This window comes from Ammodytes marinus (assembly GCF_949987685.1).
Source record: "Ammodytes marinus genome assembly, chromosome: 1".
NCBI lineage: Eukaryota > Metazoa > Chordata > Actinopteri > Uranoscopiformes > Ammodytidae > Ammodytes > Ammodytes marinus.
In genome coordinates, this window is record NC_137230.1 from 17,375,533 (window position 1) to 17,401,242 (window position 25,710).

The 25,710-nt window shown below is 39.9% G+C and overlaps 1 protein-coding gene across 2 annotated transcripts in view; it reads left to right on the forward strand.

Moving 5' to 3' along the window:
- The first annotated feature begins 1,399 nt into the window (after positions 1 to 1,399).
- The window catches only part of usp10 (ubiquitin specific peptidase 10), a 35,967-nt gene continuing 11,656 nt past the window's right edge, over positions 1,400 to 25,710 (forward strand). Inside the window, exons 1-5 of one of the 2 annotated variants that reach the window (XM_080026773.1) lie at positions 1,400 to 1,644; positions 18,574 to 18,642; positions 19,303 to 19,348; positions 19,760 to 19,819; positions 21,256 to 22,494. In XM_080026773.1, coding sequence (XP_079882899.1) covers positions 1,624 to 1,644; positions 18,574 to 18,642; positions 19,303 to 19,348; positions 19,760 to 19,819; positions 21,256 to 22,494 — 1,435 coding nt within the window. In that variant the 5' untranslated portion in view covers positions 1,400 to 1,623. The remainder of the gene's footprint in view (positions 1,645 to 18,573; positions 18,643 to 19,302; positions 19,349 to 19,759; positions 19,820 to 21,255; positions 22,495 to 25,710) is intronic. The other variant, XM_080026774.1, reaches the window with a different exon arrangement.

The following is a 25,710-nucleotide window of genomic DNA, read 5'->3' on the forward strand; positions in this document are numbered from 1 at the left end:
AGAAAGTTATAAAAAAAAATTGGTGGAAAAATACATTCATGTTATTTTTATCTACATATCAATCCAAAGTGACATCTTAAGCGCCGAAGGAGGCTGAGTGTGAGTCTTTTTTTAAATCTTAGATATAAAAAAATATAAAAATGCATTCAAATCAATTTCATTGCACATTTTTTACATCTATCACACTCTTACAATCCCCCTCAAAAAAATCCAATTCAGACTAATTATTTAGCTTTTAATTGATATTTTGTGTTTTTCCATTAAAAAAAACGAGTGACTTTTTCTAAAACAACTGTAATTTAAAGGGTTAAAATCCTTAAAATAAAGATGAATATGGTTTGTATGGTGAGGACTCGAGTTGAAAAAGAAAGTTATAAAAAAAAATTGGTGGAAAAATACATTCATGTTATTTTTATCTACATATCAATCCAAAGTGACACCTTAAGCGCCGAAGGAGGCAGAGTGTGATTTTTTTTAAGGATGCACTGAAGGTTAATGACTTAAAACATGACTTCCATGATTAATGAGATCATGCGTATTCCCATTCCCACACCATATAATCACGCGGATACATTTTCACTTGTTTAGAGTCATGCAATTATCTCATACAAGTCTTGACCATAAGAATATTATGAAGTTTCCTTATCAACCTCTAGGCCTATAGGCTATGCTGCAAACGTCGCAAGCTACAATCCATTGGGAGAAAAAGAAGGTGCCTCCCTCCACTCATTCTAAATGTCTAACACTATTTTAAGAACTCAAATGTTAAAAATCAGAGATAATAAACCGTTACTGAATGTAGGCTATCCACTATTCACAATATAGCTAAAGGCCTAGTATTCTTGTCACTTTTGTAGCAAAGGACGGATTTCTAGACGGATTCTGTGAATTTGCCTTTGTTAATTGAATCAAAATTGTGCATGGGAGTAGGCCTATGACCAATTACAAACGACAAGTCTGTTTAAAGGGTCTAGTTCTGCTTTTTACCTGATTGTGAGGCCACTATGGAAAGTTGTATTCAATAATTGATCAATCAATCAATCAATCAATCAACGGCCTAATTTAAAATCCACTGTATTAGCCTATATCCAAGCATACACGAAAACAGATTGCTAGTGATCACTATGCTAAATGGGTTTTTAACAAACCCTTCACAGTTAGGCTATGTGTTGCTCCATATGCAAGAGGTCGCAGGCCACAATCATGCTGTATGGCCACTACAACAGGGTATTTTCATAGATAGTATAATAAAGGGTATTTTCTATGGTTAAAGATGATGACTTTTACTGTGAAGTCCGAGAGCAAAAAGAACAACAGCACCGGAAGTGTTTATCGTTATTCCTCGAGCTCACGCTACCACTACAACCGACCGCGCGCGGCTGCTACGCTCGGCTAGCAGGCGAGGAAGAGGCTCGACAAAAATGGCGGAGACGACAAGGCGAGCAGCATGAAGTGCTGATGTATTACATGGATACAAACGTACGACTGCCAGGACAACGCTAGGGGAAAATGACAATGACGTCGAAGTAGGACACCTTCCGTGACGGTCATTACAAACCTACACCACCTTCCCGGGGGAGTTCTCGTCTTGTCCGCGGAGGAAGAGAAAATCTCACAGGGAGCATGGCTTCTCACAGCAACCAGGTAGCTAAGCTAGCTGGCTAACGTTAGCCTGCAAAACAACTCCCCCTGCACGCCATCCAACGTTGTTTATTGCCTCGTGACCGCTTCTCTTTCGTACAACAATCGTACCTAACATCGATCCTTAGTATATTAGCATTTTGGTCTGGAGTGTTACGTTATTTTACATATCTGGTTTGTCGTGTCATTGAAAATGTAAGTGCTGAAAAGTGCTTGCTAATGCTCCCACTAAGCCTCATTGAGACACCAAGCATGGCAGCTAACAGGCCCTTGGTGCCTCCATTCAAATGAGACAGCGATACTATTTGCTGCATTTTTTTTCTCTCAAAATAAGACAGCCAAATTTAACTAAACGACATAAAGGAGTGAGGAATACAATGTTGGTGGCATTGTGGCGCGAGATCCCACAAGTGTCATGTGTCATTTCCCAGAGATACTGAAAACTGCTGCGTGTGTGTGTATGTGAATGGCCCACCTGCCCAGTCTATGGCTGCGACAGGCCTTCCCGAGCGCACATTTTCATAACTACAAATGGGTCCTGCTGCTCTGGGGCACTTAAAAGTATAATAACTGTGGTGTAAAATGTTTAGCATTTGATCATTCGCCTTCTCTAAGCAGTTGTGAGCAAGGCTGCAGTAAATGTCATGCTGTCCAATTAGCTTTTTAGCAGGCTAACAGCTTTGCACAGGTGGTAAGCTAAATACAATTGCGACAGTGTGGGGCCTTCGTTTTAAACTCGAAAGCGAAGATTTGATATGGAAACAATTCAAGAACAGCGATGTGCTCGCACACTATTGGGCGAGTGTCCCCTTACACCCACAATATCCACGTGACATTGATTTAGCAAGCAAGCTTGGTGTCATTTCTGAGGAAGTTAGCAATCATGTGGTGAGGCCCATTTTAAAGTCTTAGCTATCCATGCATGGGACAACATGTCAGGTCTGTTGTCCTCTAGTTGTTGACAGAATGATTGTTTTATTTTTGTCAAATTTAAAATCCACCCATCAAATAGAAGTCTTGCTAGGGACACACAGCGCTCCACCGGGTGAAACTCTGGCTGAGACTTGAATAAAAAGGAGCATGGCTAACGAGCTCAGCAAGAGGGAAACCCTTACTGAAGACTCAATTCTTCATGCTTTCATACTTCTTGTCACACAGTTGAGTGTTTCTATTGGCTCGTTCCAAATTGTTTTGTTTTAAACATTAATTTCTTGTGTGATGATCGCTAAAAGAATAATTGTCCAGTTAAATGAATGATTATACATATACCCATTTATATGTGAGATATCCCACCATGAATACGCATTTATTGTCAACGTTTTTATTAATGACAGGTTTGTAAAGCCAATATTGAGTTTTGAAATACTGGGTCTGCTTGCTCCATTTGGCATCTATTTTTCCAGTGTAACAAAAAATCCTTTTAATAGTGCGCCCTTTGTAAAATACCCTGTGCAGGCTATTTAAAGTGTTGCTGTCACATTCATTCCCTCTGTGAGAAATTACAAACATACCAGAGAGTGGAGTAAAAAATGCATTTAATATCCAGACAACTGAATCCAAAGGTAAGAGAATGGTGCAGGTGGAGCAACCCAATAATCAGAGGCAGAACAAGATAGCAGCAAAGGGGACATCCCTCGTGAGTATGAAGTGAGAAAAACAACTAATTCTGGAAATACTTATCAATACTGTTCTTTATCTGCATCTGTGGTTAAAAATAACAGCTGGGGATTGACAAGTACAACAGCAGGGGGTGAAATTTGTACTTTAATTTTACATTTTGTCACCCTTTTAAAGTAGTGTGCTAAAAGCAATTATTTTTAAGGCAATTGTTTGTCCGATACTTCACCTTGAGGTGAATTGCAGTAGTAAGCTTCTACAGAGTTGCTGTAGTAAATAAAGGCAATAATCAATATTTCCTGACATTGTAAAACGGCCTTCAACCAGGTTGTGAATTTGTGGGGAACCACTGTTGATAAAGATATGGATGTTACATTTACAAAAAAGTTTTTTTTTACCCCCAATTTAAAGTTGTACGTGACTGTAACATTTAGGGCTGCAACAACAAATCGATAAAAATCAATTACTAAAAGCGTTGGCAACAAATTTGGTCATGGATTCGTTGAGTCGTGCGATTAATACGTCACTCGTAGGCGCGGCACTGTTTACGTCCAGCCACCGACAGGTTCATGCACGCTCACAGCGAGCCTTCCGCACGTGAAGCGGTGTGGGAAAGCTATAGTGTGAACGGCCACAGCTTGTATTTTGGTCATATCTAACACTGTACTGTAGGTAGGGCTGGGCGATATGGACCAAATCTTATATCACGATATAGGTAATTTTATATCACAATATGGATATATATCACAATATAGTATTTTTCCTTTAAATTAAATGGATTACAATAACCATACTGAATTTAAATCACATTAGATTATTTTCATCTTTTGCTTGGAACTTAAATTTCCATACAAAAGAGAAACTGGTGCAAAATACCACATCAGTCTGGCTTTAGTCAGTCAGTGCAAAATAAAAATGACAGCATCAACCAAATAGCCTACATTTTCCAATTGATAGTAGCCTATATCAAAATAATGAAAGACTTGACTTTTCCTGCAGTATTTGCTCATCTTCATTTAAAAAAGCTGTCAACATTAACTAATGAGCAAATGTCAGGTAATACTTTCACTCCAGCTTCAACACAAATAATATTTTCAAGTTTGACATGTTTTATAGTTACATAAAACCAGCCTTGCTGGCTGTCTCCAACAATAACAGCACGGGGGTGAAGCCCCGAGTAGGCTAAAGATGTCATTATTAGCCAGCTAGCTCACGAGAGCTAACCCATGTAGTTTGCGGCTTAAAACAAGCCAACTCTGCGTCACGGCAACAGCACGCTGAAGCGCCGCACACAGCAGCAAGTTTCCTTTTCCCGATGACATTTTTGACCATTAATACCAGCTGCTCTGCCACCGTGACACGGAGTTGGTTTGTTAACTGTATGGCGCACCGGAGCTAAAAAGCTAGAGCAACAGATGAGGCTTCTTCTGTTGAGGGTAGAGAAGCTGTATTGCAGCCCAGAACTCTGCTGCAGAGCCCCCGTGTGGCGCGGCGGTGTAACTGCAGTGTAACTGTAGGGACTCGGAGGGACAGCTGCCTCCCGCTCTATATCTAAGCTCCCGCCACATGAACTTTTTTTCTCCGTGGTATAAACGGTATGGCCAAATCTCTCCCGATAGACACTTTCATATCGTCCACGATATGATATCGTCATATTGCCCAGCCCTAACTGTAGGCCTATATAAAAGTGTTGTACCTTTGCTGTCTTTGGGTTAAAAAACTCCTTCGGTGCGCTCTGGTGGTGTGGTGGATAGAGTGCGTACCATGTTGGTTCCGGCCTTCGTTGCAGTGGTCTCGGGTTCGGGTCCGACCCGTGGACCTTTGCTGCAGGTCATCCCCCCTCTCTCTCTGTCTCCCCATTTCAACTCTGTACTGTTCGAATAAAGCTTGAAAATGCCAAAAAAAAAAAAAAAAAAACTCCTTCAACTCAGTATCCGTCTAGTCCAGGGGTCGGCAACCCGTGGCTCCGGAGCCCCGTGTGGCTCTTTCATCCTTCTGTTGTGGCTCCCTGTGACTTCGTTCATTTTAAAATATAATTCTGAATTTGAAGATTATGGTAAACTTGTAACATTTAAATAAAACGTTTTTAATATTTTTATCGCGGCCCCGAGAGCAGTCGCTGGAGACAGGGGAACCACGGCGCACTCGTGCGTTGCGGTGCTTGAGACCGAGTCCAAGAGCCGCTCCTCTTGGACTCGGTCCAAGACTTCAGAGGGACGGGTGGGAAAGCGTACAGGAGTGTGTTCGGCCACGGTCTGTGAGCGAACGCATCCACCCCGAGCGGGGGATTGTCCTTCGCGCTGAGAGAGAACCACAGCGCGCACTGTGTGTTCTCCCGTGTGGAGAATAGGTCGACTTCCGCCTTCCCAAACTCGCTCCATATCTGATTGATCAGATCGTGGTGCAGAGTCCAGTCTCCTGGCCCCCCACTCGACATTATGTCTGCCCCTCTGTTTAGGACACCGGGGATGTACACTGCTCTGATGGAGAGCAAGTGTGTGTGCGTCCAGCATAACGTCTCGCTATGCTCAGCTGCTGCGCTGAGCGCACGCCCCCTTGGCGATTGATGTATGCTGCTGTCGCCTTGTTGTCCGTGCGAATCATTACATGTTGATTTGTTAACATTGGGGCAAAGTGTTGGATTACTTTCCACACAGTGAGAAACTCCAATGCGTTTATATGCATAATCACGGGGGCAGGCCAAGCGCCGCCCACTACGTGAGACTCGCAGGTTCCTCCCCAGCCCGACAGAGATGCATCCGTGAACACTGAGATGTGTGACGTTGCTCTGCCTAGCGGCACCCCTCTCGTGAGGGTTAGGGGATCGCCCTATGGGGGAATGGACACTTTGCGCACTGGGTCGATGCGCAGGCGAGAAAACCATAGGTTAAATACAACATAGTATAGTTTTTTGTACATAGCATACAGGTTATATGTATATATATATATATATACACATATATATGATGTCAAAATGGGTTGTGGCTCCGAGTGCTTTCTTTTTATTGGGAGGCGGTCCCAAATAGCTCTTCGAGTAGAAAAGGTTGCCGACCCCTGGTCTAGTCCAAAAAAACTCTGTCAGCTGCTGCTGCTGCTGCAGACGGTGTGCAGACGGGCTCGGAGTTGGCATCGGCGCATCAACAGTAATTCAAAGCAGCAGAAGTAATCATCACACAACCGAACGGTGTAGAAAGTCCTGTCAGTTAAAAGTAGTAATCCAGTGTTTAAATCCATGTTAAAATCTGAAGGCTATAGAGCTAGTTAGCTTAAAAAAAAGTAGCAAACATGTCAAATGTGATGTGTTCAGGCCGGCTCAGTGATATGATTGATGTGTTCAAATGCAACACAAAAAAAAAAATTTAGATTTTGGCGAACTTGTTTTTCCAGAAATATAAAATGGATAGTAAAGATGGAATTATGACCTGTTTAATGTCCTATCTTGAGCTATGATCATATCAGCAATTAAAACAATAATCGAAGTTGCAGTGTTTCCCGCAGGAATTTTTTCAGCAGCGGTGCTCTGGTCCCCGAACCCTCTAGGGGGGGTCCGGGGGCATGCCCCCCCGGCCAATTTTTTTTTGTACCCTGTACATTGGAATCCATGAATCTGGTGCATTTTGAGAGGAGAATATGCACTTAAATCCTATTCACACAGTCCTGTGTATTACTGTAGATAGGATTATTGGTGTTGTAACTTTGCCTTTTGTGTCTTCATTTACAGATTGACATTTTTGTATAGAAATTAATATTTAAACAAAATGCCTCAAAAATTATTTTGCACAATTTATTTACAGATTTTTGCCTAATGCTTAAATACTAAAACTGGTTGCTATGCCCAAAGCATCACAACCTCTGACTTTTGTAACCATGCCCTAAACAAAAGCACCAACCCTACAAACACAATAAGTGCTTTGCACTGTTTGAAATTCTCCAACACACTTCTTTCAAAACACTACACACTGTTTTTTACACAAGACACATTGTTCAAAAATTAAATCTCCTGCAATCATGGGCAAAACACCTCTCAGGATCTACCACTGCACCCTCTCTCTTGTTCTCCTTGCTTCTCTGTTACTTCTCTTTCCTCCCTTACTTGGTCTACCTGTATTTTCTGTAAGCTCCTCCATTGTCCCCGTCTGCCTTTCTTTTTCACCCAGCTTTTTAGACTCATCTGCAAATGTAATATATATATATTATTTAACTATGTATATATACATTGTGCACAGTGCATCCCTTAAGATGCACTGTACTAAGCCATTTTTGAGATGTTTTGGTTCGCCTGGATTTATTCTCTTATTAAGATTGCATTCATCACCCATATAATGCATAGCTGTCAAGCTATCATTTATTTGGGTCATAACCTGGACTATCAGAATATGTGTGCTGCATTGATGTCGTTTGAATGTAGGAAATTATCAATTAGACAGTAAAAAAAGCAAAAAATATCTCACAATTATTTATTGATATGACACAAAAAAGCACATTGATTAAGCTTGTTATTGCTTAAAACTTAGCATTGGGAGTCAAAAAGTGATGAGAAAATTCTAAAATAAATATAAGTTATACACAATAGAAACTATTCATGCTCTTTTAAAAAGTCCATAGGCTTTTTCCCTGCATTTATGCTAATGACCACATGCTTACAGGCGATTAGCATAAATCCCTAACTAAAATACGCGATAAACGGATTTTATATGGCAATAAAGAACAACATCGGATCTAACAGTTCCCGAAAATACCTAGGCTACAAGCTCCTGACTGGATATAAGCTCCTGTAAAGGCTATGAGTGATCCAAAAAGAGCGACAAAACACACACACAATAGTCTACTAGTCTCTCTAGGAAAAACGGCACGGAGGTTACGGTTTATAGCCTAGATAAAATAAAATAAAATTACGATAGGGCTCAGAGGGTTTTTAACACTGGAGGTCATGTAGCGACACATTTTAGCAACTTACTCTCTGTCTCTCTCTCTTTCTTTCTTTCTTTCTTTCTTTCTTCGCTCTTCCGCTTCACTCGCTGCTGGAATCAATGTAACTTTGCAACCGTGTAGGCTACTACTGCCAACAATTGCCACACTCGCTGTTAGGTTATTCTTCTTCTTCTTTGATGTTGGCTACGTGATGTGCCGCGTGCTGCGCAATTTACGTTACGCGCTGCCCATTTTCTAAAAGGAGCTACGTACAACAACAAAAAATAGAAAATGCGGAGGAGAAGGATTTTTATAGCGGCGGCGCACGTTCACTCCGCCGCTGCTGAGTGAACGTGCGGGAAACACTGAGTTATATTTAAACAAAATAATAGAAAAGTATCAATAGTGATATCAATAGTGATATCAATAAAGACTTGAATCGTTAAGGAGTCTCAAAATTATATCAATAAAAATTAACAATCTCCTGTTTGAGAAATTAAGATTTAATTTTTATTTTTATTGTTAGTATTTACCGGTTAAAAATCTTATCAGTTGACTGGTTTACCATGGACATCCCTTATATACTGTATAAATGTATATCATACATATATTCTTTTGTGTTATCCCAGTTAAGCTTATTTTAAATGTATCATTTAATATTACGTTTAATAGTTCCGGGACGTTGGAGCAATAACCTGGTGTTTTGACACTTCAGTCTGCACTGTGAATATGATGTAATGTTCAGGGGCCGTATTCACAAAACATTTTAAGGCTAAGAGTAGGTCCTAACGTGCTGATTTAGGAGTAACTCTCAAAAATAAGGGGCGTTTCACTCCTAATTTTAGGACTCCTAACTTTTTAAGATAAGTGTAATTCACAAAACATTTTAGCGCTAAAACTAGCTCCTAAATCTATGATCTATGATCCTCGAGAGGACTCCTTAGTCACTAAGAGTAAATCACAGACACTCATTTGATGGCATTTTGGAGAGATTTAATGCTAGTGAGCTTTACAAAAGGTACCTCAATAGCTGTAAGGGTTTAATGATCTTAGTAAAGCTATGTTTAGAAAGTATAGACACATTTATATTTATTATATTTATATAAAAAATTCAGTTACTGTTGGTGTCACGTTTGGGTTTAATTTGTTACTAGAGTAGGCCCATATGTGGCGCTTCCATCTCCTCCATTCCACAGGTCCGCTACTGTATAGTTGCGTGTCTCGCCTTTTTCCTTCCGCATGCACTTTACGATTTCGCCAGTTGTTTCTAAATTGCGAATTTCCTGGTTTGTCGCTGTCTGACTATTGCAGCATAGTCCGCTGTTGAGGGAAATACAGTGAGAGTGCATGGCGTGCAGCTGTTCAATGAGGATATTTTTTCCGATTCAAATCATTGTAACATTTTAAATGAATAGACCTATGTGGCGCTATTGTAGGTTAATTGTGAACGAATGTGTGGGAAACCCTGCAGTATCTTGGTTTCATGTTAAATCAGTGTCACTTGTCATTAATTGTATATAAAAACTCTTCACTTTAATACAGCGACACGCTATGGATATCTCCCACAGTGTTTCTATCATAAACTCACTCTTAGCTCTCATTCCCTCTCAGCCAATCACTGTGGGCATAGAAGGTATGAACATGACATCATCCATAGCAACAGGGTCAACACCGCCCTCTATTCTTAGCTTAGGAGTCCCTCCCATTCCTTAGTAAAAGTTGATCTTATCAGCTTTGTGAATAGGTTTTAAGAAATTACTCCTTACTAAGAACCTTTAGTGCTCCTTAGGAGTACTCTTAGCGCTAAGATAAAATGTTTTGTGAATACGGCCCCAGTTTTTTAATAAAGATGCGGCAATCACAAATGTTTTAATTTTTTTATCCGATTCATCGATTAATCGGAAAAATAATCGACCGATTAATCGATTATTAAAATAATCTTTAGTTGCAGCCCTAGTAACATTAACATCTATTTTATTGTCTGTTAAAAGACCCTATCCTTCAAATAGTGACTTAAAACAATGGTGATTGAGTACATCACCCACTGATGAAAGCGCCTGCATTTGCTTGGCCCAGTAATACTATCGAAGTTTCTGGATTAACCTTCCCATGCAGCAGTGGTATGCGTTCCCTTGTAATTGGAACATGGGAGCTTTAGACTCACTAGTACTGAGTTCCAGCCTGTGTGCATTGCATTACATCTGCATTTTTTTATTTAGTTTTATCTTTTATGAACATTTTATGACATAAGACATGGTTTATGTCCCAAATTGATGAAAACGCCTTTCTGCTCACTGTGTGCTGCCTTGTCTGAAGTTCCTGATTTTCCGCATACAATCGATTGTAGGATGCATGCCCAGGCGAAGTGTTGCGACTGCTGTAGAGATATACACTCTGTACTAGGGCTGGGCAGTAAGACGGTAACCTGTTAAGCTCCAGCTGTTTAGCGGCTGTGCGCCGTCATTTTACAGAAAACAAACCAACTCCGTGTCACGTGGCGGCGCAGCTGGCTTAAACAGTCTTTATCTACCATACTTTTCGGCCTACAAGCCGCGACTTTTTCCCCGTTTTTCGACCCTGTTATTACACAGCACAGTATATATTCTGTAGCTACTGGGAATGGGCGTTAGTAATCGAGTACTTGAGTACTCCTCGTTTCAAATGATCTCGATTGGTGGATGAGGAAAATAGTTTTTTGTTTTTTTTAGTGTTTGTAGCCTTTAGGCCGGCCGGCGGGCCGCCCCTATTTTAAAATGTTATATACGTGTACAAAACGGATATAAAGTTTAACAAAATTAAATATTTTGATCCAAGTTAAATAAACGTTGTGTCAAACAGAAACCGCAAATAACTGCCACCTCCGTGCAGCGCAGCCAGTGTGTGGTCTCCACAGCACCGCGGAGCTGAATGCGGTGCTGGAAAACTTGGAAAATCACGTAAAGAAGCCAGGCTGACTTTGGGCACATTCGAGCAAACGACATTTAAGAAGCCTTTATTATGGAATATAGGATTGAGATTCAAAAGCCGACGGTGTAACGTTCCGTTAACGAGGAATTAGTCGCGGTAATTAGTCACGGACAGGAGTGATCATTACGCGGTTGGATATACTAGCCTACTACTTCTACTGCTTTGGTGAGTTATTTAGCCTATCTATGTGTTTAAATTGTAGGACAATAATTTTATTGTATTTGCTGCCCTTCTTATTTTAAATGTCTATTTTGAATGTTCGCCAACTACATACAGCCCATGCTTTTTTTCTCTCTCTTTTTTCTCTCTCCACCGCAGACCTACTCGAACGGTTTAAATTGTGGCCCGCTTATTTAATTACTTTCAGTTAGGAAAATGTGTTTTAAACTTGTGGAAAATAAATCCTTAATATCATATGGCAACTGTGACTGTTTGACATAAGCATTGAGCGCTTTATTGCGGTCAACCGTTGTTCTGTAGACAGATGCGTTGCGTCCTAAAAATAGAAAAAAGTTTAACGAGGAATCGATTGATCCTCGAGGAATGCAAGCGATCACACGAGTAGCGAAAACACTCGTGCCCATCCCTAATAGCTACTATTGCACAAAATGGTAACACTTACGTACGTTATGCAAATATGCAACTTGTTTGTTGAAATGTGGGAGCTTCCTCAAGCAGCCATCTCTTTACCGACAATCCCCTCTGTGCACGAACTCTTACATATGGTAATTAAACATTATAACACCTGCGGCTTATAGTACGGAAAGTACGGTACTTTCACGACACAGAGAGAGAGAGAGAGACCGCTTTAGCGACGACGCAAATTTTTTACTTGCGCTTCACCAACAGAAATGCTTTAATTTTAATATGAAGCAGTCCCACCTGCTCTTGCGAGGATCGCGTTTAGCTGCTGATGGGAGGCAACACTAATGTTTGTTCCTCAGTTGCCGATGCGGTGCTGACATGCGGTCGTTGGCGTGGCAAATTAGCATGTTCATGCGCTTGCACCAGTGCGACTAGATCGCATTTTGGCAAGAGAGTCTGGCTGCAGACCTCCACTGTCGGGCTGGAAGTTAAGCGATAAATTATGTGAAGTGGAAATTATAAAATATAATCAAGTATAGGCACTTCCATTTTTTTTTTTTTTTTTTTTTTGACAGTTCTGATAACTCGATATTTTTCAAGCGGCAACCTCCAGGAATTCCTGTTGAATCCCCAGAAGAGTTTCACAAGTTGCATTTCATCGAGTCACAACAGTATTGACTATTTACGGCGTGGTTTCCAAAGTTTTATTAAACTGTTTATTTAAGTTATTTTCCCTTGACAACCGTGAGGGGGGGTGGATGTTTTATTTTACAAGAGGTTAAACGTATGAATAATTAGGGGCCTGATCTGGTTGAGTGACAGTTAGCTGCTCCTCTCATCTCGGCTCAGGCTTGTTAGCATGTTACCTCGACATACTGCTTGTGGTGATTTTACCGTAGGCTACATGACATGACATTATGGCTTGCAGCAGATTAACTGCACTAACAGACCGTTAAAGAAGCACCACAGTCAATTGGCCATGGAAGTTCTCCCAACGTCATTTCTCACAGCCCGGTCATTTTAACCAGGTTAAGCTTTAGTCTGCTTCGCTAGCATGGAGCTAATCGGGGCTAACCGCAGCGGCATTTTTTATTTCTCTCTGTGCCCTTCCTGGCCCGTCCCATTAACTGTATTTATTGGCCGGAGCCTGATTAAAACCCAATATTTAATACATTGGCTGTTATAAAATACAAATCAGAGTTTTTGAATGACTTAAAGGCTCAGTAAGCGGAATGGTCAGTTAAGCTAACTTCCCGTCACTGACTGCAGTTAGCAGTCCCCACCCTCGTCACCAAATTAATGCACTGCGGTCTTCAAACAGTGAGTTATCTAGCACCATCTCAGATAAGTGTGATAAAACATGATAAAAACCATCAAAACAGACATTGGGGAGTATTTTTACCTGCTCCGCCATTGTAGGCGCATTAACAATAACATATGTCGCTCTGGCGTGCACCGGCAGTGAGACGGGTGTCGGTTTGTAGCATTCTCTCTTGTGATTGGATATTAATTTTGGGATCCCCGAAAAGTTTATTTGCCGATTACATGCAGAGCGGGTGACTGAGAGATCGGCTTTATGAAACGCGCATACTATCTAAGTGATCACTGTATGAATAAAGAGCGATTTAACACTTATATTAACATAAATAAATCGCTTACTTCACCTTTTAATGCTAATCGCTGACTGTTCCAAACGGTGAAGGCTACATTCAAACAACCGTCAACCAACTCTCGCATGCACAGTGTAGGCTTCCAGCCTGACAGTGGAAGTCTGCAGCCAGACGCCTCTCCATTTTGATTGCAGTCTAGAGCCCTGTTGAAGAGAACTTTTGAAAATGTTTTCACATTTAGGTTTATTGATGTAGTTCATGCATGCAGTCGGCAGTAACATTTGTTGTCTATGTAGCTACAACATTGCATTGCATTGAGGTGACATTTGTCAATAACATAGAACATTGCAACTGTAGTATATATATAAAGCAGTGTAAAAGCGGAGTTTTTCAGTGCATGCACATTGATATTTACCTGACATGGATTTTAGGGATGCACCGAATATTCGGCCACGAAAAAGTTCGGACGAAAATGGCAAAATAAGTCATTTTCGGTTTCGGCCCGAAACAGTTAAAAAGCCGAACAACATTACCGAAAATTGGCGAACTAAATGACACTAAGGAAATATGTTTTTAAAAGAGCTGCGCGCTTGTAAACCAGGAAATGGCAGTAAAGAGAGACGTAACCGTGTATGCGAGTCCACTTCTCTTTCTGAGCGTGCAGCAGGAGCAGTTTGGAGCGTGCATGAAAATGTCAGAGTCCAGTGTGGGAGCATTTTTTCAAACTGGATGAAACATGGCGCAGACAGTGCAATGCTTTATGCAGCATAAAGTTAAAACGCAGACTGATGTTTAATCACCATAGAAACACAAAAGCCTTGCGCGAGCGAAGCAGCGATTCACCCGGTGAAACTCTGACAGTGTGACAGTTGGTAACGGTGTCATTCACAGTGACACCTCGTCGGTGAGGGCTGCCGCGCAAAGAAAACTTTAGTTTGACAGCTAAAATGATAACCGCAGATATCCTGTCCGTTAGCGCTGTTGGGGGGAAAAGGCTCCTACGGTCTGATTGCATTTCTCGAGCCTGAATACACAGAGCCATATCGGCAAACTGAAACCCGTTAGTTTCAGTCTACAGACGAAAAAGTTACAATCACCTCCTAAGCATGGACATCGTTTAAAGCCTCTCATTGTTATGATCAGGGCTTTGATGCAAATTCTGAAGTCTGAACATTACGGTGGGAGCTGTGGTGCAGTTTTTTTTAGAGCAACTCAACCTGCACTGCAAAAAATTAAGAAAGGCAATAAGTTGATCTTTTTGTAGATTCATCCTCATATAAGTCAAGGTAAAAATCAGTGAGTGGTTCACAAATTAATTCCTAGTAAAATATTAATTTTACTCTTAGTTTTGAAGGTTTTACTGTTTAATTATTTATTTAGGGTTGATTTTTAGTTGTAGGCTGTTTGAGGAGAACATTTGGGAGTTCATGTATGCAATGTTGAAATAATTGACTAAATAATAAACAAAACTGCAAAAGCCTCTTTCGGTATTCAGTTTCGGCCTTTTGGCCAACTGTTTAATTTTATTCGGTTTCGGTTTCGGCCAAGAATTTTAATTTCGGTGCATCCCTAATGGATTTACTTTCCAGAGATTAGCAATGCAGTCCTGAGACGTTTTTAGAATAAACCACATTAGTTGTGTTTACTGTAATAAGGAATATGTCACCCATTGGAATGGCATGGCTCTTGCAGTTTAAAAACTGTTGCTGCAACATGGTCATTATTTTTATAATGTTGGTTTATTTCAGCCAAAATTTCCACAACAGCATAAATCTGTTAGGGGGATAGTAATCCTCACCAGCCCCCTTGGGAACGATATAAACTGCACAAACAAATCAGACTGTTATCAAAAGTTTTCTGCTTAGTCATACCAAATGCCTACATAATGAAAATGAATGATAAGTTAAGCTACAAATACTTTCTTGCTACTTGAGGATTGATGTTGAATTTGATGCAGAAATTCATGGTGCGAGTAATATGAATCCCATTTTCAATCGGATTTGGGGGATTCAAACATACAACAAACATCATCTGTTGATGAGATTTCTTTGAGTCCAATTTTTTTCAATGGGACTTTTATGAAATAAAGGTAAACGTCTGATTGCTGTAATATCGTTACATCTCTTACTATTCTTTTCATAAGGCGTAGCAGCAGTAAATGTTGCCTGGAGCGACAACCGAGTAGGTTTGGGATCTGTTGAAGTTGAATCAACATTTGATTTGATTGGTCTGATTGCAACTGTCTTTAAGCAGAATAAATGACTGACTCCCCTCTTGCATATCATTCCTTATTATCACATCATCACTACTACTACTTACTACACATACCAATATGCAGGCACGGGCATGCTCTAGGGATCCTTTGAAAACTTCTCTGACCTTATTTGTAGTGACGCTGCAACATTTAACGGTCAGCCAAGTTATCCATTAATAACTCTGCATTCCAATTTAAGGGAACATTGCAGTAGTGCTGGCTGTATTCCCTGTTATGGTTAGATAAACAGCAGTAGTTTTCGAGGTATTACAGTGGGGTCAAGTGTAGGGCTGCAACTAACGATTATTTTGTTAATCGATTAATCTGTCGATTATTTTCTCGATTAATCGATTAGTGTTTTGGTCCGTAAAATCTCAGAAAATGGTGAAAAATTTTGATCAATTTTCCAAAGCCCATGTTGACTTCCTCAAATTCATTTTCATGTCCAAAACACAAAGATATTTCAGTTTACTGTCATAATAGGATTAAAGAAACCAGAAAATATTCACATTTGAGAAGCTGAAATCAGAGAATTTAGAAATTTTTATAAAAAAATTACTTGAAACGATTAATCGATTATCAAAATAGTTTGCGATTATTTTAATAATCGATTCGTCGATTAATCGTTGCAGCTCTAGTCAAGTGTAGGGCTGCCCAGAATTATTCTAATATATTTAAGTTGGAATTCTAAGCTCATTTCAGTATTAGGAATATTCGTAACATAAAAATAAAGCAGCATTGAAAATTCAAAAAATAAAACTTGTAGGCCTAGACTGCTCTTTTCAAAATTACTTAACAGTTTAAATAATAATAAATACAATGTTACAATGTTTTCCCCTTGAGAATAAATAAATGCAAGAGTCAAATAAAATTCTGATCGGCCAAAATTGGTATCGGCAGGTTAGACTCTGTTTAAATTGCAATCAGTGCACCCCTATGAATTTTTCTACAATTATTACTAGGGATGTGAACAATGTGTCGATTCTCGGCTCGATTGTCGACTCGTGCTCAAGACGACTCTAAAAATAGAAATCGGTAAATCGGGGGTTTTACTTTATTAGATGTTTTGGGGACATGGGAGACGTCCGTTATGAGAGTTCACGTGTGGTCACGAGCGCGCTGCAGGCGCTTCATTTCTGCTATGTGCATTAAATGTCCAGTGTGGGTCAACAGTGCAGTGCAACATATGCAGCATAAAGTTATAGCATTCGTCTACGACCGTGATGTTAAATCACCTTCACACAAAGCCTCCGCCCGGACAAAGCAGCGAGTAGCGCTGTGACGGTGACTATCACCGGGAGACCTCGCAAGTATGAGCGAGTGAGTCGCCGCTCAGAAAAAGCTCTCTGTGGTTTGATGGATAAAATGATAACCGTGGCTATCCTACCCGTTAACGTTGTCTACAGGAACGGCTTCCGCGATCTGTTTGTATGTCTCAAGTCTAAATAGGCTACACAGAGGCATGTCGGCAAGCTGACAGCGCGACTGAAGGGACTCTACAGTGAGCCGCTCTCCTCCATTAGTTTCTGTTTTCAGCCGAGTAAGTTACATTCACCTCCGACTCATTCACCTCCGACTCATGGACAGCGTTTTTAAAATGAAAGGCTCTCATTTTATTATCAAAAAGGCTTTGATGCAGATGAAGTCTGAACACACACAGCGAGCGGCACCAGTGTTTTTTAAAGGAAAGCGCAGTTTATCAGCACCACAACTTCGTGCCGCTGCCGCTAAAAAAAGGCACACTGCCTTTTCTTTTTTTCCTTTTTTTAATGGTAAATCGATCGATTTGTCGATTCATGCCTCCAACACGTCGACACGCAAATAATGAGTCGTTTAACATCCCTAATTATTACTGCACACTCAAGTATAATATTGATGGAGAATCTCACATGAGACCAAGATGACGTTTTAAAAGGTAATGTAATGTAAAAAGTAATTTATTTCTGTCTGGTAAATCTTTTATTATACATAATACATATTTGTATCCTAATACTATTCCAGGCCTGCTCTTTTATATGTTTGCCTTTTCTATAGAGCTGGTGTGTTTGGGTCTGTGCACACGCATGAGTGTCGTCACCAAACTGTAGAAATCATACAGATGGCTAATTTGTTGTAATCCTCAGTCTAAACTAACAGCAAGGGAAGCTTAGAATGGTACGTGTGGCACGCCTGTAGAAAGAAGCAAAGGGACATTCTTTCTGTTGTGGTTGTATTAGCCATCCCAAGGCCGTTGGCTTATGGCTGGCTGTTTGTCCATCGTAGTGCCATTTCAGCAATGTAAGCCCTCGCGTGGGGCCTCGTTTGCAACATATGCTTGAGCTGCACTTTCTTTTTTTCTGTGACTCTCCTTTCACATTGCACTGAGAGGATTAGTGGCGTGGCTACTGAGTTAATTTCACCTTTACTCTATTGTTTTGAGTGCACATGTGGACACTTAAGTGGCACAGTGCAGTGTTTCCCCTGAAGAATCATTTGACTCGTGCAGGGTTCAAAATTAACTTTTTGGCCAGATTTTTTACCAGCCAGAAATCAAATATTACTTTTTACGTTGCGTTTTGGTCTCATTACCTTTTTAGCATTTCATCTTGGTCTCATGTGATATTCTCAATCAATATATCCTAGTGTGCAGGTATTAATTGTAGGGAAATTAATAACGGTGCACTGATGCGATTAGTGTGGACAAAACTGATCCTTTCATAGATTAATGGTTATTATAACTGTCTACTTGCTTGATTTAAAAATAAATAAAGGTTATTGATCATTTTGGAATATGTATTTCTCCATTTTAAAACGCAAATAAAGCAGATTTTGCTGTTAAATGTGAAGGGTCAGTTCAGTTACCCCTGCAGTTGAGGGGAAAAAGGGTTAACACCTCTGCTGTTTTTGTCTCCTGTTAGTACTTTTAAATATTCTCGCTTGAGGAGAATAATAATGTTTTTTAATTAAAAAAAATATCTACTAATGGATTTTATTGATTTTGTTCCACAGTACATCTTTGGGGAGTTCAGCCCTGATGAGATCAATCAGTTTTTTGTGACTCCACGATGTTATGTTGAGGTAAGGAGTTGGATTACAATTATATTATATGGGGCGGGACCTGATAAGCATTTGGCTTCTTCCGTCTCCCTTCGGACAACACAAAGTATGATGTATGAATATTTGCAAGAGAAAATTGTGTATTGTGTTGAATTGTCCGAAAGAATAATAAATAAATAAATATTTACATAAAGAAATTATTATTTTTGTGCTCCTGATGGTTAATCTTTTAAACGTTGATCTCACTGTTTCTCCTGGTTTGCAGGATCTTCTTTAACTGAAAGAAACAGGGTTCATGGGAAATGTATTCCAAGCATTGACAAATAATTGCCCTAATACGCTACTTTGGAACATGTTATTACAAAGTTGTCACCGTTAGTTGAGTTTTTTTGTTGCGTATAGTTTCTTTAAAATTAAAGTTACTTTTAGTACAAATTGTCATGATAACAAATTGCTAGTCTGACTATATCCTTGCCAGTGCTTCATCTTATGTCAAAAACATTAACCTCAACTTCTGTTATTTTACTACCCTTTTTATTTTTTACACTTTTTGAAATTTTCAGTTATCTGAAAAAGTGAATAGTAAATCCAAAATAAGAAGGGAATATGTAATGCCACCTTTGTCGATGAATAAAAAAAAAATAAGGTTAACTCCTAATCTTACATTTTGTCTCTCCACAGCTTCCTCCGTTCAATGACAAAATCCCGTGTGTCAGTCAGTCTTCTGGTACGTACATTTCAAATACACTAGATTTTTAGTATTTCCTTTTGAAAATGTAAAAAGCCTAGTGTCTCTCACGAGCTGATTACTGTCATGCTCACTGTAGTTTTTTTTATAGAAGCTCTTTTAAAATGTAAAATAAAATTCCGGGCTCAGTTGACCTGACTAGCCTTGCAAGGAGATGCTTTTCATGTCATTTGTTTTTGCATCTATTGATTTTGTATATAGAGTATATATTGTTTAGAATCGATTTAAAATCCCAGTAGATATAGACAATTTCATTATTTTAAGAATGTCAGCCATTTTTATTCTTTAAAGTTCGAGCCACCATTCAAAATGTAATTTCAGCCACCTGTCTTTGAAATGGTACCCGTTGCACATGATATTGCCTTACTTTGATTTGTATTGATTATTTAGGAAGTTACTGCACTCCTGCTGTACCTTTTATTATGGAGTCAATGGGACTGCAGGTTTGCGGTGAGTTGAGGAGTCTGACACCCTGTGGCTTGACTAGCTGTTGTACGTTTGCTGTAAAACTTAAAATCCAGGTTTCCAAAACTGGTGGCTTTCTAAACCTTGCGCCTGTATTCTTTCTCTTGCCTGTTGGTAAAATCTGTAGAGCTTTGCATGCTCAAGATACTAGTATCTTATCTTCTCTTGCATATGATGCATTTTCACCACTGGAGGCCTCCAAGTTGAATTAAAATCAGATTGGATATGATGATTTAACCATGAGAGCTTATTTACTAAGGGCATAGTGGTGGTTGCTAACATGTGTGTACATATCTAGCTTGACATTAAGGTTTTACTGCTGAAAGCATTTTACAGTCATGAAGTGTGATTTCAGTAACACTAACATACAATCTTTTAATCCCAGTAGAGGAATGACCGCTGTTTTCATACTCTCTTAACCCCTGTAGACATCAGGGTTTAAAGTTTGGGTGACCAGTCCGCTGTGTCATGATGAACGTCTCTTGGAGGATTTTTCTGATTTGCACTAACTAATGTTTTCTGTTTGTTCACCTTTGCACTTTGCGCCTCTCACTACATCATTTGCTATTTAAATTGCCATACCACACATTTGAACCAAACAATGAAGTACATTTGTTTTGTAATTATAATATTTGTTTATGTTCCTTTTTCTACATCCGGAGGTAGTGACACTTGCTAATGCTAAAATAAAAATAACTCAGTTTTTAAGAAATAGCGCATATTGATGTACATAATTGATTCAGTCCATTATGAAATTATTCAGACTGTTTCACTTTTGACATATCTCTAAATTATATTAGATACTTGATTCCAGCTTCATTTCATGGCATTTTGATCACGAAGCAAAACTGAGGAAATGTATGAATATATAAAACTTAAATAATGATGTTTAGAAAAGTAACACATTGGGAAAAATTGTCACGCCAGCAAACGGTTAATCTTTTAAAATTATTAATACTTTACATTGAGCGAGTATAGAGAACCATGTTTGCCATATCATTCCCCATTCCTGCAATTTGGATAATAACAAATGTGAAACCTTGAACCTTGAGCTCCGACCATTTGATTGCTGGCTGCAATTGGTTAGGATATTAATCAGCCCCCTAGACTATATTGACTTCCTTTGTCTAATTAGAAATGTTGAATCAACCCACTTCTGGATTGGTTAGCAGCATTCCTGGAATGTGGTTTAGTTGAGCATAGACACAGCAGTTGTTGTTGGAGCCTAAAATAGGCCCCAGAATATTTTTTGATTCAGTCACAGAGCTCCCACAACTCCTTATGGGTGATAGCGTACTTATTCAGAAATAAGGATTTAACATTAAACTCTGCCGCAAAAAATAATACAAAAATGTATCTTTCTATTTATGCTGTATTTAAATACAAAATTATTTCTAATTAATTTGAAATGTTCTCTGCAGCAGAAGACTATCAGCACATTGAGTTTGGCGTTGACGAGGTGATGGATGCCAAGCCTGTTGGGGGGAACGATCCTTTATTCAAAGTGTCAAGCACCCTCAACCCCCAGGCTCCAGAGTTCATTCTGGGCTGCCAGTCAGTCCAGAAGGCCCAACAAACAGCTCCTCCAGAGGCTGACGTCCCTGATGGAAGTGACTTCAACTCATTGGATGGCCCTGACTCGGAGGCCTCGGCCATGGACAATCAGCATTCCTTCCAGGACATGGATGGACAGGACGGTGGCAGCCTGGCCCAGCGAGAGAGGAAGAAAAAGAAAAAGCGACCTCCAGGGTACTACAACTACCTAGAGCCAGGAACTGGCAACAACAACAGCAACATTGCAGCAGATGGGACGCATGTAACAGCACTAGTGAACGGACATGCACTCGGTGGCCCACACCACAGCGCTGAAGATGTTGACGGTAAGGTATTGTCAGGAGCTGAACTTTCCAGCCCTGGACTCGTCTCAACAGCAACTTCCACCGCTGCTGTGGTAGCGGCAGCGTTTGCCCCCACACCCACTGCCAATCAGAGGACTTGTGATAGCCCTGATGACTCTTCTTTGGACTTCACAAGTGGAGCCGCATCTTTTTCAGATGGCAACAATGCCACTTCCTCCTCGTCATCCTCCTCTCAAAGCAGAGGGATGACAGAGGGGCCGAGGACTGCAGATCAGCAGCCAGATTGTTTGGCTCCACAGAGCCCGGAACTTTCAGATAGTCCACACAGCCCCCGCTCCAAATCCCCCCTTCCTCCTTCAGCTGCTGTGCCCACCCCCTCTGTCACCACTTCCATTACGACTACTGAACTAGAGGGAGGGGAGCTTGCAGACAGTGGGGTGGCCAATGGACTAGCAGAGCCTGATACTCCTGTCTGTGCAGATGGACACAAAGAAGACTGTGAGAGTGAGGAGCAGGCTCTGCCGGTCTCTCCAGACCTCGCTGCCCAGCCAGTAGTGACAGAGCAGGCCAATTCACCTGCAATTTCTGCTGCACCTACTGCCAACCTTCCCAAATCTTGGGCTAGCCTCTTCAAAAACTCCAAGCCTCTGCCTGGGGGCCCTCAGGCCTTTGTGGAGGTGAAAAATGTTGTGGAAGTGGTTTCCCCCTCCCTCACTACGCCAGAGCAGCATGAGAAAGTTGGGGAGGTCAAAGCTGGCCCTGTCCACGTATCAGAGGATCCTATGGCCCCTAAACTTGCAGGTATTATATGAAGATGCTCATTGTTTATCTTTGAAATATCCCATGATATATCTTTTATGTTTTTCAAACGTATAAGTGTGTTGCTGCAAGAGACGTGCATTGCTGCTGAATTCACAGCTCTGTCCACTTGATGGCAATGTACTGTTCTTGTTCCTCGTATTCCTGTTAGTATAAACTTAAACATAGGATTTTTCAGAAGAGTAGAAGTGATAAATGACCAAACTTTATATTATGTCGCTGATTTTTCTGTACTCCTATTGATATAAAGTTTGACTTGCTCCTATTGCTCAATAATGCCTTGCCACAGGGAAATTTAGAAGCATGTGGCATATTCAAGAAATGCATGAAATGAGCACTAGATGGTGGTACTACATCCAAAATAGAAGTCAGATATTAAGTCATCTCATTGTCCAACACCAGTATAATAGGCGCTGAACACAAAACACCCTTTATAAAGCTATAGTACAGGGTGCATAATTTTGTTCAAGATAGACACATAGTATATTGTGTCCCAATGTATATTTTATGTTTAGTGTTGAGATGGTGGCAAGTGGTTCATGCACTATTTTTTCAGTTCATTATATATAGTTTTTAAATGTTTATATTTTAGTATACGAAATATCTTTGCATTAATGAATTCCTTAATTCCCCTTTTAGATATATTGCTGTGTTTTCCAGATCTCCAGCAATTGGCCTTTCTGTGTTTTAGGAGCAGTGTGCAGTATTTTAAATGTGTCCATTTAGATGATCTGATTATGCTGCATATATTTACATGTGGGTTGTTCACTCCGAAGGCTATGGAAACTAAACAATGACCTCCATATGTTAGTGTCGACTCAAACACTTGGATTGTAGGAACACTTTCATATTGCATACATACACAATATATTCCTCAATCCAAGTGCACATTTCCAGCTGTGTCTCTTCTAAGGTAACAGGCAGCACTTATTGGTTTTAATTTGAGGTGTAACATTTTCATTTATAACTATGTATTTTAAAATTTATATTTTTAACTCATTTGATGAGTCAGAAAACCCTGTGGCCGATTGTTTTCCTAAAGAGTCACTCAGCTGGAAATGCAATATATTTTAAAAGGCTATAGCCACTGGAAATGCATGCACTCTAAAGCAGTAGTGGGACATCGACACTTTAGACCAGTGCTATTCAATTATTTTTGAATGGGGGCCGGTTGGTGGAAATGATCCAAAATGAGGGGCCAGAAAAAAATGCCTAAAATTGATGAGCATCACATCAATAGCTACATATATTGTAAAACACTACAAAGACATAGGAGTGCATATATTGTCTTTATTTTATCAAATAGAGTTCAACAGCTTATCAATAAAAAATCCCTATTTGATTAACATAGGCTGCCTGTTGTTTAAGTGTTTAACAATCTTATCAGTTCAGGAAAACACAATAGGTTAACTCTTCAACAGCTTATCAAAATACATAGTTATTGGTTTACTCAAGAGTGCAACAGTTTATCAAAATACATAGAAATAAATGTAGTGCAACAGCCTATCAAAATACAGGTAGGCCTAGGTTTACTAAGAGTGCAACAGCTTATCAAAATACAGGTAGGCCTAGGTTTACTAAGAGTGCAACAGCTTATCAAAAAATATAGAAATAAATGTAGGCTACTCGAAGTGCAACAGCTTACAGTCTTTCCCCCAGAAAATGTCTTAGTCAAGGGGTCACTGTCCAGGGTCAAATTTTGGCTGTATTTTGCTCAAAGATGCCAATGCACAGTACAGAAATAAACAACTGCTTATTTGAATACAAAAAAAACAACAGACACTGACTTTACAGTTGTGCAATTTTGTTTGCTATGTGAAGGTACAAATGTTGTGCAAACATGCAGACAGTACAAAGCAAAGAAAACTTCTACTGATGCAATATTATGCAGACACACTAAATACAAATAATGGACCATACACTTAACATGTGTATGCACATCAAAGTGCAAATTCAACTTTTTAAAGTTTTTTTTGGATGAGGGGCTGTTGTGCGATTATTGTGGACATTAGGCCTACTGTGATGCGATAGCCCATACTTCATTAATGGTTATTTTGAGCCTACTTGCTTGATTTCTTTTTAAATACAGAGGTTATTGGTCGTTTTGGAACATGTATTTCCCAATTTAAAACATAAAAATAAAGCAGCATTGAAAATTCAGAAAATAAATCTTGTTGGCCTACACTAGCATGCTGTTTTACAAATAACTCAATAGTTGAAATAACAAATAAATACAATGTGTTTTCCCCTTAAAATGACTAAATGCATTTCAAAGACAGTAACAGTGTGGCACTTCTGTAAACTGGCTGGGCTGGGCCATCACTCATGCATTCATCAAACTTTTCTCTGCGCTGTCTGAGCTGATAGATAGGTTGTGTTGCCACGGTGATGTGGAGTCTTAAACTGTTCTAGCTTTGCAGAGCACTTCTTTCTGTTCAGCTAAATATCCCCATAGAACCGCACTGCGTTTATTATCGCCACCAGTTAAATGTCGGTTTGCTTCTGCTCGTTTAACTCTCCCACGTACGTGCCGTAGTCGCGCTGCGGTACAATCGCGCACGCAAAGCCACATACGCAGAGCAGCTGATAGTGAAACGCTTGGAGACACGTGCACATTTATTTACTGCAGATCGCGGCCTTTCGCGCAGTTATGACCATTTTTATTTATTTATTTTTAATTTTTTGGGGTCGGTCGGTAGTCAAGGCGGGGGCCAGTAAATATTCCTTTGCGGGCCGGATCCGGCCCGGGGGCCGCCAATTGAATAGCCCTGCTTTAGACTGTTTTCTGTGTAAGAACGGTGTTTCACAGTGAGACGATAGACTGTAATTGGCAGTGTGATAAAAGCTAGATGGAAAATTATCATTTGAGGACTGCATTTTAGTTCCTAAGTAGTTAAGATTATTTGATTGTGTTTATTCTGCTCCAGTGGTTAACTTCACAAAACTCTGAACTTAAGAGACCAACATGCTATAAAATACACCAGTACAGAGCCACAAATCGGCTGTTTCTAAAGTCAGTCTAACTGAATTGGTTGAAATGAAAAAGAATAATTAGCATGTACTTGCAATAATTGCAGCAAATATTTACCTTTTTTATTTATCTGTAAGCTACCTGAATATTTGAAGACCTATGTCAACGAACGGCACAGTTTAAAGTCACTAGTTTATGAAATAACAAGTTTATAAAATTACAAATTC